A 21,837-nucleotide genomic window follows, 5' to 3' on the forward strand; every position below is an offset into this window, starting at 1 on the left:
AGAGTGTAAACACTACCTTATGTTCTCAAGTAAGAAGACACTAATCAGACTTAGAAGCAGCCACTCAAGCAAGCAGAGTGATAACTCACAAGATACTCAGTTTTATGCTAAACAAGAATATGTAAACACCCACAAGAATCACCTATTCAGATAACACCAGACAGCCCACATGGATGGTCACAATGCAGCACAATAGCAGCAATCTGATTTAAGGAACAGTCTTGCTGCTCATCTCATCACATTTACTAAACAGTGGGAACATTAGCAGCATTGTGATTTGCTTTCTGCTTTCAATGGGTCAAGGTCCAGTTTTGGTTTCCCCACATCATTCTCTTCATTAGGAAAGGTTTTATAGTTGGCAAGGATGTTTTCCACCAAAAATCGGGCAGCTTCGTCTATGTTGATGTTGTCCTAAAAAAGTTGAAAGTAGAGAAGTCAGTGATATTTTTCTGAAATAGTCACATATTCCTATTAGAAACTGGCCAAATACAAAAATTCTTCTACAGTCTCATCAGCATGACAAACAGCTTAGATGCATCAGGTTATCATTCATACACTTGCTTGTCAAAAAAGTTACCAGAAAGGTTTGAGACAAAGTTATTCACCCATGTTACAAATAGGTTACTTCAATTCTAATGAGGCATGCTGTTGGGGGTTATATGTCATCTGCATTTAGAAGACTCACTAATGCTGAAGTGCATTTCTGCATTAGGAAATATAACAGGCAATTACATTGTCCAAACTAGCATTCTACCTTCTGGGGCTTCTTTTGTTCTTTTGCTACAGTTTGGATACATGTACTTACGTAAAAGGACCTGTTTTGTCAGCCTTAAAACCCCAACTAAATCAGAGTGCCTCATCTAGGCACACTACATTTTCTTGTGCATGCTTCGACAAGTACTTTAACATATACCCTAAAGCAGGTGTGCATGTAGGATACCTAGAGCTGTATTTCATCAGCGTACCTTAATTACTAAGGGGCCAAGCTGGCCAATGTCAAAGAGCCTTTGGCCACAGCTTTCAGCTGTCTGGGCCACCTGCTAGCTTGTCACAGGGCTGCCACATCTGGAATCACTTGCCTTTGGTTCTGAGGGAAATACCACCCCAGCACACTCTTCTGTCTCCATAATTGTAGCTCTAAATTCTGCATGAGTAAGGTTAGATTGAGAACATTTGACCCATTGCTACTGCACTTTACAAGCCTGCGGCTGTCAGCCACAAACTGTTTCTGGCAGTTTGAAGATAGGCACTTTTCCCCACTCAGAGAAGGATTCTCCTCATTTTGGTATACAGATATTAACAAGGTATTTCTATTAATATTTATACTCTCTGCAGTTCTTTTGCCTATTATACCTAACCCACAGGGAGTGGGACCTCTATTACTGCTTACTAGACTGAAGATTCAATGACCAGTTCCAGCAGAAAGGCAAAAGCAGATCATTAGGATATTTAAGTGGGCAGGACTTAAAACTATAAACAATTTCTTATGCTTAGAAAACAAGAAAGCTGTCCTGGGTTTTTGCTAAGCTATTTCAGCTACCTCTTCAGAGTCCTAAACAAGTCAATTTGTAACTGAACTAGGACTAATATTGCCTAGACTTCTCTGCACCAAGAACCTCAATTTACATTGTCATGTCTTAAATGCTACCTAAAATGCAAGCTGTCGCTACATTTCCACATTAGGTTTTGTTCCAATGTTACTTGATTTCTAACTCATGTTGAAGTTAATGTACCAGTGTTATGGACAGTAAAGCTTCAGAGAAGACATAAACCAAAGCAGAATCTTGGTATTCTTTTTGAGTATAAAGAGCCTTAAAATGTGAGCTTCTAGTGACAGGTGGGTTTGGGAATTATTTTCCAAATGCAAACAAATTATTAGCTAATTTACCTGATTCTTGTCACTGTTTACCTTTCTTCCTTATTTTAAAGTAATCAGGAAGAGGCTTGTTACTTTATTTCTTATCATATTATTCCTAGAAACTTTTCTTTAATAGTTGTCTAAACATCACTTTGTGCCAGTTCATCAGCAACAATTAATGGAAGCAGGCAAGCCAAGGAAAAAGGGGGACTTTGAGGTTTAGCTTACCATATAAAGGAGTTATAAACCAGACCAGCAATTTGGTCTGTCAGACACATTGTCTTCATCTGGAAGAATCTTTCATTTTAAGGATCAATTGAGTTTTAATGAGCTTTCAACTTTCAACTGGGGGATTGGACTAAATGATCTTCTGAGGTCCTTTCCAATCCCAAACAAACATACTGTGAACTAAGTTACCACAAGCTTATCTGTGCATTGACCAAGTCTGTAGACTAAAACTGTACAATAAATTAAGTTACTCATAGTTATGTTTGAACAAAGTAGCTACTTGTTTTAGCTTTAGCTGACATATGCAAGGAAAAAAGTTCATAGAAATCAGTTAACCAAATTTTCCTATCAGCTTTAAGGTTCTCTGAATTTAAGATGCAGTTATAATCTAAATCAAGCTACAAGTCTTCAAGCTTTTGCTGAACACTGGAGACTTGACTGTCACTTTGTATACGTGAGGATTGTCTTCTCCACATGACTATACTCATCCACTCTTATGCCAATACTTACAGTTAAAATGTTTCCTCTTTATGCTCACCTTAGCAGATGTTTCAAACCATCCAACAAAGCCACCTTCTCTGCAGAACTGGTCCATTTGAGAGGGATTCTGGCTGCCATCTTTCTTCTGGTCACACTTGTTTGCAAGAAGAACAGCAGGGATGGGGCTGCCATTAGGAAGTAGTACTTTACTGTCCAAATCATGCTTCCATTTTGAAACAGCCTCAAAAGTAGAGCCTCTTGTGACATCAAAGACCACAAAAGCACCAACTGCCTCTTTGTAGTATACTCTAGTCATATTTCCAAAGCGCTCCTGGCCTGAAAGAGAGGACAGTAAGAAAGTACACTTATTTAAACAGGAATTGTAGTCAGTGTAAATGGGCTTCTGTACCAGATTGACACATACAAATTTAGCATTTGTCTAGTCATCTAGTTCATACATTCTCTTCTATCCTATGTTATCTCACTGTAACAGCCATTCCATGTATCATACGAGTCAGATGCTAAAAGCAGTTTGCAACCCCAACCACCACTTTGATTATTTTAAACTTCTTTGTTGAGTAGTGTTCTTTGAGAAGTCATGTCTAAAACCACTACCAACATAGCTATACACAAATTCTTTCCTCAGAAAAGCTTCTGTAAGATTTAAACCTAATCACATCAGCTAGAGACTTAAGCATACTTAGACTTTTTTTTTTCTGGAGGGAGAACAACAAGGGTTTCCTAGAAAACAGTTCTACACGCTCCAGGGCTGAAAGTCACCACAGCATCTTCAGAAGTCACCTGTATTACAGATTTTTGTTTTTTCCTTCCTCAGGGACAAGCTCAAAATGAGATAGTTTAACAGTTCTAGCTAAACCTGTTATCTTTGACTTCATCTTTTAAGTCAAAGATGAAACAAACAAAAACCAAGAGGAAAACCAATGATCAGTGAGTATAGTCACTGAAAGCCTTTTTCTTATTAAGTGCAACTACTGTAGTCAGTATACTTGAAATGTAGAATTAGAGTGTCAGTTCATTTATTCTTCTGTTTGGAAGGTCAGACCATCATGCTGTGTTTGTACTGGAGTAGACATAGCAGCATCCAATGCAAGCATGCTGCTTGGGAAGTTTCAGCTAATAAAATAGCTTTCTGCTTTGTTCAGAAGTCTTCATTGGGAAAAGTAGCCCCTGTACTTTATTGTTCAATTTTACAGTGTTACATCCCTTCAGCTTTTAGCATTTAGTGCATATGCAGTTTTAAAATAAAGTAAGAATTTCAATTGGAAGATACAATCATAGAATCATTTCAGTTGGAAGACACTCTCAAGATCATCAAGTTCAACCATAACCTAACTCTAGCACTAAACCATGTCCCTAAGAACCTTGTCTATGCACCCTTTGAACACTTTCAGGGATGGCAACTCCACCACTTCCCTGGGCACCTGTTCCAATGCTTGATAACCCTTTCTGTGAAATTTTTTTTCCTAATATCCAATCAGAACCTTCCCTGGTGCAACTTGAAGCCACTTCCTCTCATCCTATCACTTGTTATTTGAGAGAAGAGACCAACACCTGCCATACTACAAGCTTGTTTCAGGTAGTTGTAGACAGCGATAAGGTCTCCCCTCAGCCTCCTTTTCTCCAAGCTGAACAACCTTAGCTCCCCTCAGCCACTCCTCATAAGATTTGTTCTGCAGAACCCTCATAACATAGTTATCCTCTGTTTATAAACATTCAAGTCTGTCTTTGATAAGCAAGGACAGTTGCAAGAACTGGGTACTATCATCTTCTTTGAAAGAGACAGAAATTCATCAGGTGAAATAACACAGGATCCTGTTCAGCAGCATGCTTTTCTAGCTCAGTTGCCTCATTTTAGTGTCAGTACTTCAGTGTACCAATTAGCTCACTCCCAACAGACATTTTCAGAAAAGGTTAACTAAGCAGCTAGTAGAATTGCTGGAAAGCAGCAGCAACTACAGTGAAGTTCCAGAGACTTATAAAGCTCTATAAAGTGGACTTTTCTGTCTGTTCTACTTTAAAGTATGACACTGCATAAAACAGTGTCACTAGTCGGCATATTCTGAGGAATGGAAATTACACACTAGTTTCTTCACTACCAGCTCATTAACCTGTGTGAGAACAGGCAACTTTAAGAGGAAAGCTCTTTCCTCCATATTCAAAACTTAAGTTCTAAAGCAGCATTTATGCCATGGACTCTACGGTCAACAAGCCAGACACTAACCTGTACCTCAGTGACTATGTCACTGGAAGAGGCCGACACAAGTCAGCCACAAGTCTCCTAACTGTGCACAGAACTTGTATACAGGTAACTCACATTGTCTCCCTAGGCCTTTCCAGGCTGAATACTCATGCCTAAAAGGTGTGCTTGGTCCAGCCTTACTGTAAATTGTAGTACCAGGTGCACACTGTTTTCATTAATCAATACCAGCAGGAAAACACTTGTCCAGAAGGCTTTTACTACTCCTGCAGATCAAGTGTACTGCATCTAAAAATATTTACCTTTAGATTGTGGTTATTTTTTTGTTTTGGTTTTTTAATAGAGCTGCACAGGGTCAAATTTAGGTATATTAAGCCAGTCACTGCATAAGGCACTACACAAGCTATGAGGAGCTCCTTCTCAGCTTCCCCACTTGTTTAGCTGTCAGTCTCACCAGCCAATTCCTGTTACACAGGAACACCTCCAACTGAGCTAAAAGCCTGAGTGTTATGTCCAGCTCAGGCAGTATATCCCTTCACACTGTAGGACAGGCCCACATAACACTAAAATCTCAAGGTCTGCACAGAACTGTACTTTACTTCGTACTCTACAGCAGTTACTCAGAAAGCATGGGCTTCAACTGTCTAGAACAACCATTCTAGTATTCTTTCTAGCTGGCTTTATTGAAAGAATTTGAAATTTTTGCCCTTATAGTAGAAGTTTTGGAATTGAAAAAAACCTTAATACATATTCTTCTGTAATTTACATTTGGGTAAAAGTAGACAACTGACATGCATACCAGCATAAAAGCTTCTACCTTTACTTATTAGATTTAAGATTTACATTTGGAAGATTTTATACTCCTTACTGTTAAAAAACACACACAAGCTCAACACTACTGTAGTATTACAGATTAATGCCTTTTAATAGGTCAAATACACTCCAGTACAATTGCTGCCCTTTTCTAAAGCAGCCTAAATGCCAAAAAGATTATTACAGAGCTGCTTTCATCTCTAGAATTCACATTCACCAATAACAGAACTGACCTGCACACCAGCTTATTACTGCTCTTCTATCCTGTCTGGAGGTCTAACAAGGCTGGGTATATGGTTTTTATTCCACAGAAGAAAGAAGCAATAACACCTGGCCTGTCTAAGAGGTAAGAGTTTTATTGTGGTAAAAAGTATATTGCATGAGGCAGGAAGATAATTCAGTATAAACTGAATAGACTTCCAGTACAATCCTCTTATTACTGAAGACACATATGTTTTAGGCCGAGCTTCTTGTAAGGGATGCAGAGCATTCTAGACAGCCTTTTAAAAATTTAACAGGAGTTTCAGGCAAAGGTTTTGCAAGTGCTTTAGTGCTTGCAAAAACACTCATGCAGAAGAAGCGAAGTGTAGAACACACCATTTCTCCAAAGTCTGGAGCGTGAACATCATTATTTGGGTTATTAAAACTAAATTGACTCAATTTTTGCCATGCTCAGTTTAGCCAGTGATTTGTCGTTCCCTTTCCTATGTCCAGCAGTATTTTTGCTGTAGTCATTTCATCATGTGCAATAATAGTGTTGAGCCACACCAAAAGTAGATCATACCTCCAGAGGGTAAAAAGGCTAAAAATGATCAGATGAAACTAGACTTAAAGTCTCCAGTGTATACAATCATAGAAGGAAAACTACAGGAAAATTACTTGCTTACTACAGTAATATGGAAAAGGACAGAGGATTAATCATCCTGGTAGTTCTAGTGCCTTGACATAAATCTGATGGTAACACAACATTATCCTTTCTCTGTGCTTCAGGCGTTCAGGTATAGATGAGGAGTTAAGCTATGGGGCAGACATGGGGATAAGAAGTCTTGTTTGGGGGTATGAAAGTGGCTGCATGCAATGCAAAGTTCTCCATTCTCTAACCACAAAGTTTTCACACCTACATGACTCAGCACATACTGTCACCATGTTTTCCAGTAATTGCAACAACATTAAGTGAAATACTTGCATAATGTCATGCATCAAGAACTAATACAGTTCCCTACAGCAGTACCACAGGAATTTACTTTGAAACTGTATTGGAACTTGGGAGCTATTATTGCTTCCCATTTACAATGTAAAATGAGTAAACCATAAATTAAAGACAATATGAAAAAAATTATAGCCAGGTCTGACATTAGAAGCTTTATCTTTTGCAGTGAAGTAAGAACAAAGATAAGATTGAGACACTGCCAGACTTGCCTTGAAGTACATTCTAAAGAGTTTCTACAGCAATCCTTCACAGTGCAAGTAATGAACAAGAGAGTCCTGTTGATCAAAGCAGTGTGACTTATCATTGTGGTATCTTGCTTTTAGTTAGCAGGAGTTACCCTACATGCATACACTATTTTTGCTCCTAATTGGCCATACATGATGGGAACTGAAGCTAGAAAAAAGTGAAATGTACAAATGACTGCTGGATATGCATGATATTGAGTTTGTTAAGGTTCCATCTCCCAGACTACTTACCACACCTAGAAGTCTTCATATGTAGTTTATATGAACTAACAGAAACCCACTAGAGAAGAGTAAAATGAAGAAGCTTCCCCAACTATGCCTTTTTTGCTGTGCAGGTAAATTCTGTCAATACTAACAGTAAGCATGAGTTCCCCTACTTTGTAAAAAAAAAAGTCTGAGTTTGTGTAGCTTCAGAACAGACAAAGCTTAGAAGTCAGAGTTGTTTGGTGCATTTAAACCCTTAACATCTCATCGGGAGTACTGATGAAGAACTGGGCAAATGCTATCTAGCTTCTTTCAGAAGAGACTAGCAGTTTTGACATCCTTCAAAAAGTGTGTCATTAACAAGGAAGAGAAAGATGACCCAGAGTTATAAAAGCCTGACAACTGGAAGAATGATGGAACAAATAGTTTCTCCTGTTGGTCTTAGTTCAAGTCATCTTTGACAGGTTAATCAGCTTAATGGTTGTCCAGAGCTCAAAATTTGGTTTTAACAAGTTTGGCAGTTCCACATCAAATAATCTTATATTAGAGATGCATAGTGAATACACAACTAGCAGAAGAGTTCTATTCCAAAGTTGTTTACTGCTAACTAGAAGACCACTGTGATGAAGTTTTGCAGTTTTCCCTGAACCAAATACTGGAGTTTAAGTTTGATAAATAGCAAAAGTCCTCAGTTTATTAATAAACCTAAGAAGCTCTTGCTAACATTGTCCTTCAAAATACTGAAACTCAGTGTTCATTTAGTTTAAAAGGCAGTTTAAGTTCAACAGAAAGAAGAAATATACTGCACAGGTTGAGTCTAATCTATAAAACAAAACCAAAGAGCTATCCAGCAATACTCCAGTTGTAAAGAAAATTATCAAGAGACCTAGTGAATCAAATTAAGAGAGTTCAAAATACATAGAAGTGGCATCCTGCTAGTCTGTTTGTTATTCTGCTTTTCTACAAGCACTATATATTGTAGTGAACTCATGCATCACAGGATGCTTCTTAAGCTATAGTGAATGATTATAATAAATCAGTTTTAGTCTGAGAATACTTGAATATTCCTCTTCCATCACGAGAAGGGTTCTCAGATGAACTACTCACCATGACCACTAATAGTCAATATTAGTCACACCAAAATTCAAGAAGGGTCATTAATGACAGCCAGATTAACTTAACTGCTAATACCACGACACTTAGGTCCCTGCTATTAACTACCCTATTAGCCAGACAGTGTGCAAGCAGTGCCACTATTTAGACTTCAGTGCAAAACTCCACAAATTACTTGTTTCAGACAATTTCCTGGACCATGAGACATTTGAGCTTTTATTCACCTAGACAGGAAAAAAAGACAATTCAACTGTGAAACCCCTTCTTCCCAAGTCTTCCTTCTACCCCAGGAAGTCCTAACCTAATGAGCACTCTCTTCCCTGCTTCAGTTGTGCTGCTTCACAAGAAGATTTTCTTTAACTCCCTGAATTTCTAGAATCAGGTTTTCACATAATAACATCAAGGAGCATCTGAGTGGCAGCTCCTTATTTACAATTCAATCTCTTAAAGTTCCTGTCATTCAAAGTGACATATTTAAGCTAAAGCACCATCCAAAATGGCTGGGCATGCAGCCCAATCCTCTCACTGAGTTAGAATCACTGTCCCTGTCAAAACACCTAGGCCCTTTAGGAGCCACAGGCAGGAACAGACTATACTTTGGATGCCCATTGGCCCTACAGCTGGATGTTTGACACAATACAGTGCATATCCAGAATTGCCCTGAGGATGCATCTCCCAGTTCTCCAGACATATAATATACACTGTAGTGCTACTTGGGTCAGGTGTGAACCAACTCAGGTTCATTTTTAGACAGATGTAGGAATATGCCACTGGTGAGCTACCACTGCTGACAGCATCCCCTCTCTCGCCAAACCACCACTGCTTGTCCCAGAACTGTCTTACCCAATTAGATTGTTATTCAGCAAGAAGTAGGTTAACCAAACCACTGTCAATATTACAGGACATGCTCAAGTGTGCCTACCTGCTTTTTTCACATGGGTAGCAGCTGTAGAATGAGTGTAGACAGACCCCAAGACAGTCAGTGCCAGGTGTCTCTCCACTCCTCATTCTCACCCACTTAAGCTATTAGTACAAGGTTGCCAAGTGTTTAAACCAGAGGTGTTAGACTATACTAGCAGCTCTAGCAGATATTAGAAACCAGTAAGAGTTTAAAAAAAAAAAAAAGCACATCTAGCCTGACTTTTATTCTCCACCATAGTGGAAGTAATATTTGGTATTTGTGGTTCTGGTGAAAAACACAGAGGTTAAAAAGCAAGAACTACAGGAACATTGTTTCTTCCTGTGTTAGACAGTACTAGAAAGTGTTTCACTGACTGCAGCTCTTACAGTTTCTAACAGACAGCAGCAGCCTTGGATGATTTTAAGTTAATTGCTAGTGTCCCTTCTTACTAAGTGTAGTGTGGGAAAGTTAACCAACCACTGGATGGATCTCTTCTCAACCCTTCAGAAGAACAGTCTTTAGCAAAAAGTAATAAGCCAGTTAATCCCTATTCAACTGACTCCTACTTTACCATAGGAAATAACCTTTGGTCCTCCGGTTATGTCTACATTGGGCAGTGGTAGGGTACAGTTGAAGCAGTTCTGTTGAGTGAAAATGTCACAAGACCTGACATCCATAGTATGCTATCTATATATATGGTCTGTACAAGATACTCTGTAGTCATTTTAGAGTCACTGAAGAGCATCAGTTCAGGTGCAGCAGTACTTTGTTTAGATCATAAAAGTGTTTTCACATGTTCTTAGAAGTCACTATTTCATTCTGAAAAGGTAGGAAGTAGTTTGCTCTAAAGTCTCATTGCACAACAAAGCCAGTTTCTAACACAATAATTTGTTAGCTACCTGAATTTTCAACATCAGTGAGTAGTCTTTCCGTTCACTGTTTGCTATCATTATACTTTATTCTAAAGCAGGACAGTCCTGTTCAGTACCAGTGAAACCGCAAAAGCTCCTAACTTAGACACCTGACTTCCATCAGGAACACTGACCACATCCATTATCCTAATAGACTGAAAAAGCACACCATTCTCCTTTGCAAAGATAGAAAGTCTTCCTCAAACAATTGCACAGCTCTCATGAGGAATATTACAGCAAAACTGAAACTTTTCATTGCTGCCTGTAGCCTTTGGCTAATCTAATGATTTAAGATTGTCTAAACTTACTTTAACAGCATACTATCTTCTCTTTAACAAGTTTAGAGGCAATACCATGCACTTAGGATTCAACTGGCTTTGTCCAGCATCAAATTTATCCTATGTAGAACTAAGACTGTCATGTTTGCATAAGAAAGTTTCGTGTTTTGCTTGCCTCTGTGATAAACAGCAAATTAAGATAGAAAGTGCCTGACTAAGCACTAGATTCCCATCCCCCAAGAAGTAGAGTTCAACCAAGCTAAATGATTTCTAATTAGCTGTCAAATGCAGCATACATGGAAAAACTCTCCTTGCATTAGTATTCAAAAAAAGTTGACATAGTCCAATTAGTGTCAGCAACAGCATGAACTAGTATTTCCTACATTGCTTTAACTAGACTTAAACAAGTCATCTGTCAGAGTTAAGCAGTTTTTGTGCCTGACACCCTCTAATCCATCTCCTTTGGTGCACTGTCATGCAGTCAAAGCTGTACTGTGCACTCAACAATGATGCTGCATGGCACCACAGCATTGCACAGCACACAGGAGAACAATCCTAAAGTCAGTTTGTCCCAAGAACAACTTTATCACAAGACTGAAAAAATGTTAATCTCTAAAATGGCCAATGTGTCATGACACATTGTGTGGTTGGAATTTTGCATCAAATAGCTGCCACTTTACCCAGGACTCTAGTCTGGGTGCATTTAAAGAATAAGTTCCCATAAGCTGTTTGTAGCAACACTCAGAAGTTGCTTTTTAATCTGTTATTTGAAAAGCTGCTAAAATCCATACAATAAAGAATACTGGCTTTCATTTGCTACTAATCTAGAAGCCACTGCTACTGAGTGTTTGCTGTGCTTTCTCTATTCGGAGTCAAGATATTTATTTCTATACAAGCTCTATAAACCCCTGAAATCCCATCATTTTTCAAAGCATGATCCTACCACCCCATCTACCTTTGTTTTGTGTCTCCATAGTCAGAGCAGAACTTTGAACATCTAGCATTCTGCCACAAGTAGCTTGAGAATTATGTTGTGCTTTGTAGTCACTGCTTGCTGCTGGTCATGCCAGCTTTAGTACCTGCAAGAATATCACAAGAGTTATTCTTATGCTTTCATATGAAAATATAAAATTCCCTCACTGCAAATCGCTTCCTCTGACATGGTACTTCACACACTTCAGAACTTCTGAAGTGAGTATTTGGAGGGAACAGTTTACAAAGGCAGGGCAATTGTTACCACTGGAATTCAAGGAAGTTATTTCCAACAGCTGTGAGACTGAATCCCAGTGGCCTTACTCACTATTGAAGGGAAGAATCTTATTTTATACAGCATGTTGGAGCCCTTTGTGGAACCAGGCAGATCAGATTATTTTCTTTCTTGCGTTTCATAAGACAGGTAACCAGTTTAGAACAACTACCTTACACCACTTGCCAACTCATATTGTACTTGTGCACATGCACTTCAGTCACTCCCTGTCCTTGCATGCATATAACAAAAACCAAACTGATAAGAGGTAAAGTGGAGATGCAAATAAGGTAAAAACACCAAGACTCTGCAAAACTGATGCAAGTAGAGTTGATAAAGGTCAATTTACTTTGATGTAAACTCCATACATTCAGATAAAAATGAATATGTAATATTGGCTGCACCAGTTTGTCTCTGAAGGATAATGTGCTTATCAAAACAGCTTACTTTCTGACTGCTCAAGTCAGAATTACCTGAAGGACAAGAGTTCAGCTAACAGTTGCCTCAAAAAAGCTTATGATCAATGCAAGTTAATGGATTACTGCATGGGCTTCTAGTTTACATTATAATCTGACCCAAAATTTAGTTTTGTGTGATATATACTATTTTTCATCCTGTCCGCTGTATTACACATAAGAACTTAAATATCTTAGGTAGCCCCCACACACACCCATTTGATGGATACCCATTCACCCTTTATGCTTTGTATTAGAATGCTACAGAAGTATTTTTATTGTGATCTTGTAGACAACAAAGCTTCTGAGCAACTGCTATATATGAACCTTATCTATTTGAAAATAAGGCTGAAGCTCCATCTATTCCCTAGTGATTAGAAGCTCAAACAAAGTGGTTCCCATTGTTGATAGAAACTAAGTGTACCTTCAAGATCAATACAGCAAACTTTAAGCGTGTACCAGATCAGATGTTCTTCTAAGATCACATCATTTCTTGTAGGACATCTAGAAATGCCTATGAAGAAACTTCCAAAATACTCCAAGAATATCTGTCTCAATTTACCATTTAACCGAAACTTAACTGAACAGCCCATTCTTGCATAATCAAAATTACCATACTAAACTGCCATACAACACTAGCTTCAAGACAATAACATTTCCCATATTCTTACGGAATTCCATCAGCACACAGGCTTTAAAAAGTTTATCATATACAGTTCTTGGAGTTGCTACACAGTACTCAGCACAAGAGCCTCCACCAATATGAATGATTCAGCACACCACTGGTAAGACAAGGAAACTGCTGCATCAGCAATACCAATAACCACACCTTACTTGTTAGCATTTAATTAAAATGACTTAAAGAGAAGCATTCTAAAAAAAGAAAGCATACTGACAAACAGAGATGTCTGAAGACACACCAGAAAGAAACCAGTTTAACATGTTCAGTGCTTATTTGGATACTTAGCTATAGAGCTCCAGGTACAGTAAGTCACTCTCAACTGAAAGCTCACAACCCTAACTCAGCAGTTCCAGAAGAGTCACAAGGACACCCACACAAGGTTTCCCACAGAAGGGTGGTTTCTAGAAGGAGACATACAACACACCTTCAGTTCTTTCTTGCCTTTACTGCAGTGTTTAAAGCCTTTCAACATGAGCAGACCTTCTACTTTCTTCAAGCTTTATCTGTTAGACATGCACAGTTCCAATCAACTTCATCCTTAAATAATTTCTTATATTAGATTCACACTTTGAGGTGTAAGAGCAGGAAACTTTCCTAAATCAGACACAGATCTTTCAAAACTTTGTCATCAGTCTGAATTTAACATAGAAGATTCTCTATCCCTCACTGGGAGTATTCTGACCTGCCTCAGCTGTTACCAGAATGATAGTGCTCCCAGGAAGGCAGCTGCAGCTGGAACCTCCATCACCACATAAACTGTGAGATAATCTCAGATCACTTGCCAGTTTCTGAAATAAAGCTCTAAACTCCAAGTTCTCCATCCATCTGATGCAGTTATTCATGTGTGCATTTTTCATTCCTCCTTCCTAATTGCACTCAGATAGTGAGGAAAAACACAGTTGGGGAGCAGGTAATGTCTGGATTCTCTAGCCTCCATCTTGTGCTCACTTATACTAGGCACATAGCTAAGCAATCACTTCTTAGCTTCTTTGCAGGAGTTGTCATCTTAATTCCTACACTGATCTTCAAAATGCATTGGGGTTAAGGGCAAGTTGTTACAAGACTACCTTGACTACCTTTAAAGACTATCTCCGGGCTTCACATACTTAGGATGAACTCCTCTGAAAAGCTATTTAAGTATGTGCCACTATGGCACAGAGATATATATGTATAGAAAATGGAGGAAGTTTCCTGGTTGCCCCCTACAAACTTTCGGAGAAGCATTAGCATCACATAAGGCTTGCTTTAAACCCAATTAAAAAAAAAAATCTATAATGCAAGAAACAAGCTAAATGACCTGGTACATAGAAACAACCTGGCAGTCTATCAGTAGCAAAAATGCAGACTGAGAAAATCTAAAATACATAGCTGTTTGAAGCTGTAAGATTTTTCACATGGAAGTACACTAACTCACATACTGGAAAAGCCTGAACACCTTTGAAACTCAGCCACCAAGACAGGCAACAGTACAGAGCTATGTTCCACAGCAGGTGCACAGCCATTAAGCACTCTACCTTTCCAGTGGAGATATTGTGCTGGAACAAGAAAGGTTAAGATTTATTAGGTGCAGCATCACCCTCACATATCTAAGCGAGAAGGTTTGCATTTCACCTTCATTGGCTTGCTTTGCCTATGCTCATTTCAGTTGAAATCCTCCTCTTCCTCCATCCATGGTTTCCTGCACACACTTACAATTTCTCTTGGCTTCCTATAGATAATAGAAAGTTAAGTTCCTAAAAATGTTAAAAGCTTAATATCAACTCACATATGCAAGACTTATTTGTCTTCATAGAAAATATGGGATATTCCAGCTCTTCTTCAACTTTGTATTTGAGCAAAATCCTTCATCTGACTTAACTGTTCTCTTCAGGACTGCTATACTTTTAACAAGTTAGAGTTCAGATCTTTTCGAGGAGACAGACAAGAGTTTAACAACAAATTCGCATGCTACCTCTTACCATTCAACTCCCAAGAGCTTGTATAAAGCATGTTTAGAACACTGAAGTACAATGCTTCCTCTTCTCTTTGGCCAATTTCATAGCCATGCTATGTAAGCATTTAACTGTAAACAGTTAAAGCAGTGCTCCAGTTTTAATAATCACTTTTACCGAAAAATTGCAATTTCTAAGTCTTGGAAGAAGAGTGCTCTTATACTAAAGTTAATGCACAGTCTCTCAGTCAAAGCTTTAAAATTAAATTTGTCTACTAGTTTTCATCAGTGACATGCTTCAGGAGAAGCCAAGCTCAAGTGGTCATCTGTGACTTTCACCACCTCTGCCCTTCAGAGACTGACATGTTCATACAGGCTGATGTGATTGACAGTGATGGCCAACATGATCACAATGCAGCAGCTAACACGACTCAGTTGCTGGTCTTATTAGATCAGATCAAAAGTTTTTATGATACAGAAAGTCCTTAAAGTGTTCTTTCAATGACAGTTGACTGAGTTTCATCAATAAGCCATATGCACCTCCTACATTACCCTGTGGTCAGTGCAGTATACTCTAAACCAGCATGCTTGTCAAGTAGCAATCCCTAGCATATTGAAATAGAATTTAAAAGCACTTCCCCATCATTAAGATTCCTTTGTTTTGTATCTCTTTACCACAATGACTCATTCCTATCTATCTCCTATTTATTTCACCAGTTATTTATGTCCTTTGATGAAAGGGGTTAATCTGGTTCTAACGCTTTCAGAACTTATCCAGGAAGAGAGAATTATCAGAACTCCACATGTCAAGATAAAACACAAGAGTAATGCCTAAGGGCAGCTAAGGTTTAGAAGGTTTGATCCTGTATGAACATGCACGTAACCCGTTCAGCTTCTTTCAGAATACTTGATGCTGCAAGGTAATTTGACAGTGACTGATCTTGCTTATTCCCAAGCTTTTTCATATCCAGTATTCAAGAAGCTACAATCTGTGTCTAAAAAGTAAAATTCCTGAGTATTTCTGGAATATACAAATCTGGGCACAACAGTATCCTTCTTCCCCCTTCACTATTTCACACCTTCTTCCCTTTCAATTCTGCTGCAGGCATTTGCATTACTTTGTACCTTACAACAGAAAGGTTATTTTCACCAGAAAAATAGTATAGACAGTGTAACATCATCATGCTTTATTCTATAGAATTATCTAATCACTAGAAAAAAAAACTCAGCTAGCTCAAGAAATTTAAGTCACCCAGGAACCTGTTACATTGCAATACACACTATTCATCATTTAGGCTACAATCACACCAAAAGCCAGCACAGTATCTGCATCATAATCTTTAGCTGATGACTGAACTATATGGTTAGTTCTTATCATTGATTTAGGTACAGAATCATAGACTGAAGCACCCTCTTTGAGGAAAGCTTTTTATTATGAACTATTAAGTACAAGCTTTGATCCAGTGTGAAATAACATGCCTTACTATGCTTAAGGATTAGGCTTTAATTCAGAAGCCTTTTAAATGAATCACAATCAATTCAGAATGCCAGTACCATATTGCTTGCAGGGAAGTCACATGTAACATTACTTACCATAAGATTTAGATCTCTTCAAGAGATCTAAAGCTGTCTGTCTGCATGCACCAGCAGACAAAATTATCTACATAAGCCAGAAGACAGCTGGACTGATGAGTTAAAAGGGAATGACTATCACATGCTCAGATACTTTGTTACACACTTTAATAATGCCCTTTAGGCAATATATGCTATGATTATATTGAAGCCATCTTCAACCTAGTTCTCCAAGTAATAATTTATATATAAACCTATTAATATCTTCAGGTATTTAGAAATATTCGTGAGTATGGACATAAACAGCTGCAGAACACATTCTCAGGTCAAAGATGAGCAGTTTTAAGACCGTGAAACAACTCTTACAGATACCAAAACCCCTTTTATTTTCATGATTAATGCTTAACCAAGATGTCAAGTTCTATAGGAGCCCTGAACTGTTACTCTCACACAGGCTAAGCCTAGCCCAATCAAAAAAAAAAAAAAAAAAAATCACTAACACTTCTAACACTTTCAGAACTTATCCAGGAAGAGAGAATTACTCCTGGTTTTGGTCTCGTTTTTCAATTGGGGAAGGACCCTCACCCCCTTGGAAACAGAATAGCCTAAACTATCAGATTAGACATAAGAGTCTGGAGTACAAACTGCAAATAGTTGTATGTTCCTTTTTTCAATTTTGCTAGGGAAAAACTAGTCAGGAGTTTCACAGAAAAGTGCATACCACACTGTAAAACAGGAAAAATAGTTCCAGGATTTATCAGCAGCTCTTAAGTCAGTTTTCACCAAACAATATCCAACATACACTAAGGGCAACAATCAAGAGTGAATAATACTTCTGGATCTTGAAATTAAGGCACGGATGTATTGACAGGACTTCCCATAATGTAAACAGGTTCTGTCCAAGCTGCTTTAAAAGTTACAGATAAGTTTCTTCACAGCTTGTTGAAGCATTGCTTTGGCAAAGCACACAGGCTACCCCAGTCTCAGACACCAAGGGCTGAGAAGTTGTAGGCTGCCAAACCCCAGGATCCTGATAGTCTCACCTCTTTAATCTTTGGAGCCCAGACTTGCTAAAATACACCCAGAGTGTTGTAGCAGCTTGCACTGATACTGCCAATTGATTTAAAGGAAATTAAAACTGATCTGTAAAAGGAATGCATCAGAAGAAAAAGCTTGACAATACTTTGCTTTCTCTCCAGAACAGCAATTACAAAATATTTTAGTTTGCCCTACAGGCCAGCAGCAGAAAGATCTATGGTGTGTTTCAGCATAAAGCAGTAAGAAGCAGGCTCTTCAGTTTGGGAAATAGCATTTTAAGTGTTTTAGGATAACCTTTAGAGCAGTAAGACCAGAAGCTGATGCACAGCTGGTCTGTCACAGGGTTACAGCAGCCACATGCTACAGTTCCTCTTTTCTGAGCTGCCACTTGATAAAGCTCAGAGTTCATGGAAACAGTAATTACCAGGTGTTATCCTAGTATCTTCCACTAGTATAAGTTTAAACATAAGCATTTGAAATGAAGTCTACATTTTCATATTCAAGAAGATATTATGAACATGGTGGAGAGCAATGAAGAGAGCTGCAGGTTAATATTAGGGCTTCACACAGAACTAGAAATGCAACACTAACTTGAAATGATTAAGGAGTTGAAGACCTAGACTTCTCAAAATGCCATAGCAAAACAGCAGCATAAGCAAAGTTAACCATGATAGGTAGACAGTTGGAGCCTTTAAGACAGAGGTGTTAAAGATCAGCTTTGAATTATATAAAGGAAAGGAGTAACATGTAGTTCAGACATGCAAACAAGGCTTTTCTGCTTCCATATGCTCAAAGTATCTTTCTGATACACAAACCCATGATTTGAATGTAGAACGAAACATAACACAAGTCTCATTCCATTACTCCATATTGCGTGGACACAAGTTACTTTTAAATTAAGTAAGTGACTCCAAACATATAAAGTTTGAGCATACTTCCTTTGAGGACAATTTCAGCTACGTGAGTTACCTTTAACTTGTAAAGTGTGCTTACTAAACACAACGTGCTTGGAAAAAATATTGACTTTCTCTAGAAGCGTTATGGAGCCATAACCATGAATGAATTTAAGTCATGCTCATAACCAAAGCCAGAAGCTCCCAGGCAAATGAGTCAGGAGGAACAGTACGAGCAAGAACCCTCTAGGAGCCCTGGAGGCAGCAAGCACAGCAGCTTTTTGGAGTCTGCTGTAAAACCCTGGGCCAAGCCAAGAGCCCTACAACATCAGCTAACAGGAGCACACACACAGAGCCTATAAAAAGTCAAAAACTTCACTCCTACATCGAGAACTCCCCCAACTTATGCTTCAAACACAGACAAGAGGGGTTACAGGTGACGGGGAAGAAGAAAAAAAAAAAAAAAAAAAGAGATAGACCTCAGGGTCAAAATATACTCTCCTCCACAGAGGCCGGGCCCCAGGACCCGAGGCAATCAGGTTCACGGGTGTCTGCCTCCTCGGGGCTCACCCTGCAGAGACGCCCGGCCCTTACCTGCTATATCCCAGAGCTGCAGCCGCACCAGGGTCTTGCTGTCCCAGTTGATAACTTTGAGCGCGAAATCCACCCCGATGGTGGCACGGTAGTGCTGGGAGAAGAGCTGGTGCACATACCGCTTGATAATACTGGTTTTACCTACGCCCAGCTCCCCGATCACCAGCACCTTGAATAGATGCTCCCGGCACTCCGGCACGCCGGAGCCCGCTCCTTCCCCGCCGGCCATCCTCGGCCCTCCCGCGGAGCGGAGCGCTGCGGGGCCCGGCGGGGAGGCCGGGCTGCCGGGGCTGCGGCTCTCCCGCCTCTAAACTTCCCCCAGCTGGCAACTTTTCCTCCAACTTTCCCCAGGTGACCCACCGCTGGGCCGGGCCACGTTGGGCGGGGAGGCGAGCGGGGGAAGACGGAGCGGGACTGAGGAAGGGCGGGAGGGAGAAGGGAAACCCCGCAACCACCTGACTGCAGTCACAGGACGCGGAAACTCCGCGGCCTTATAAAACCCCGGGGGAGGGCGGCGGGGAGGGGCAGGGGGAGGGACCTGGCCCGCCCCGCTGCTCCGGGATACTGGGTGGGGGGTGACGCGGGGTGGCAGGATGGGGTCCCTGGGGCCCCTTCGACTTCTTTGGTTCCTCGCCCGACCGGGATGGGCTGTCCGTGGGGCACCCGGCGGCGGCCGTAGCGGGAGCTGAACGTCAAAAGGGGACTCATGCCGAGGAAGTTTTAGCTTTATGCCGGTGGCATTCTCTGCCCCGTTTTGCTGGTAATGGCAGCAAAGTTTTCCCTTGGCAAAGTCTCGGAAGCACCCTAGTGTCTGAAAACATTAGAGTTTTCTCCTCGCTGTTCGGCAAAGCATGTTATGGCAAAGAAGTTCATGGGGCAAAGAGAGCTTCATCAGGTTGTCTGCTAATAGGAGTACTCCAGTAATGCACACGTGTACCCACAGTCTCCTGTCCATTACCGGGCTTGCTGGCTTGCCCACCTGGAGCCAGCCTGGGGCTCTGTGAGCGCAGGGTGTTTGCACCCATGCTGCCTCCCTGAGCTTGCGTACCCTGCAATAACACCTGAAACTGCCCCGTGGGGAAGGGTGGTGCTGAGCTCACCCTCTGCAAACAGGCCAAGGGCAAAGGCAAGAGCAGTGACATAGCACAGGCCGTCATGCATGCAAGGCTCAGGTAACCAAGGAAGAAACCACTTCCTCATCTGTAGCATTCCCATCAAACACCTACAACTAAATTTGGTTCCCTCTTGTTCCTAAATTAATCTAGCAAAATATTTTGTATCACTCTCTGATTGTTTTAAAAAATTACATCAGACCATGAACAGATACATTGTTAAAACCCAACATAACACAAAACTCAACATGTTTCCTGTCCCTAGGACCACATAGTACCATGTGTGCAGATTTTAGGTGCTGGGGAAAAAAAATTGAAAAACATATTCTCTAACATGCTCTGCAAATGAAACAACACAACCCCAGACATCTGTCCTTGCAATGAGCAGATGGATTTGTGCAGCTAAGTGGTACAGTCTTAGTGCTGTAGTGTTCAGTTATGGTGTAAATTTCTTAACAGCTATTTGGTGCTGGAGTTGCATGGGGACTGCTCTGGAAGGGAAATGTTACGTGACTGTCCAGACAGCGTGTATGTACAAGTCATGAGCCCAAGTGAAGATCCAATTAGGATTGAAGGGATGCCACCAGTGGGAAACAAAGTAGTGGTTAAAACATCTGGTAACTTATCTGACAAACAATCATCAGTTGCTCCTGATTTTATAATACTTTATTGCTTATACTAATTCCTTTGTTACACTTTAAATTAGTGGCTTCAGTAAAACAATCGAGACTTCCTCAGTTGGCTCGGAGTGTGCTTACTTCCATGTCACACAAAGATGATGCATGCAGTGTAGATGGGAGTGGGTAAAGAGCACAGCTGTTTGGGAAAATAAGGTAAAAAAAAAAAAAAAAAGCTAGAGTTGTTGGAGAAAAGTTGTGTTAAGAGATTTAGGGTTAAATTTATTGATTTAAGCTATCATGCTGTACTAAGACAATTATTCTACTCATTACTTTCCAGCAGAAGTAACAACGTCAGAATATAAGCTAAGGGAAGAGTGTTACTCAAAAATTAGGGGTTTTTTTTGGGGGGTGCAGGGTGTCACAAGGTAGGACAGGCTCTCAAGAGATGAGATAAACAAAGAACGCTGTTAATCAGGAGGCTGAAGATGGATGTGAGACATCTTATTTCAGTTATATGTACTTTGATGACTATGGGTTCTGGTAAACCACTCTAACTGTACCTAGACTGATGTCTATCTGTGTGCACAGATATGGTCCATTCAGATTGGGGATTTGGCTGGTGTGCACTGAAGATCTTTCCCCACATAGGTGCTCAAGTTTGTCTCCTTGCAAAAACCAAGGTGGGATGAAAGAGAATCCATGTTCCAGTAGAGATGTGGCTGGGATCTAACATGAATGCAGAAGGCCAGTTCTTCAGCCTCAGATGTTGTCATTGTGTTTTTGTTCCTTACCTGTTAGATGTTGATTATAGTACTTCCCTACCCTACAGGAGAGTTGTGTTAATTGATTGCCAGGCACATTCTGCCATTATATTGTATATGGTGGAATGCTTGCTTGTTCTAGTTGCAGGCTTCTCACGCCATTAGATGATTGCTTTTTCTTGCATAGATGGGGTGGAAATTTTAGGCATTTCCTACCATTTGTTAGGCCAGCCTACTACCCTCTTTATCTTACATGCCATAGAAATTCATTACTCCCATTACTTTCTTCATTCCTCCTCCTCATTTTGTAACAGTAGGGAACATTGATCAGACAACTAAGTGAGCAAATATGCTAGTGATAGTAAACTGAATATGAGTACTTAAGTATACTTGAAATTTCATAGCAACAGCACAAAAGAAGCCTGTAGGTTAATTTTTCCCTCGTTTATTGATTTTGAGCAATTAGGACAAACAT

General features: G+C 40.0%; 1 protein-coding gene across 1 annotated transcript; it reads right to left on the reverse strand.

Annotated features, from left to right (window-relative positions):
• Positions 1-261: 261 nt before the first annotated feature.
• On the reverse strand, positions 262-19,215 carry RAB32 (RAB32, member RAS oncogene family; the record flags this gene model as incomplete). The annotated part of the gene is made up of 3 exons (XM_080342058.1): positions 18,870-19,215; positions 2,625-2,902; positions 262-411 (listed from the first exon to the last, which is right to left on the reverse strand). The coding sequence occupies exons 1-3, from the start codon at positions 19,096-19,098 to the stop codon at positions 262-264; spliced, it is 657 nt and encodes a 218-aa protein (XP_080198184.1). The 5' UTR covers positions 19,099-19,215.
• Positions 19,216-21,837: the final 2,622 nt, after the last annotated feature.

This window comes from Nesoenas mayeri (genome assembly GCF_963082525.1).
Source record: "Nesoenas mayeri genome assembly, chromosome: 3".
Lineage (NCBI taxonomy): Eukaryota > Metazoa > Chordata > Aves > Columbiformes > Columbidae > Nesoenas > Nesoenas mayeri.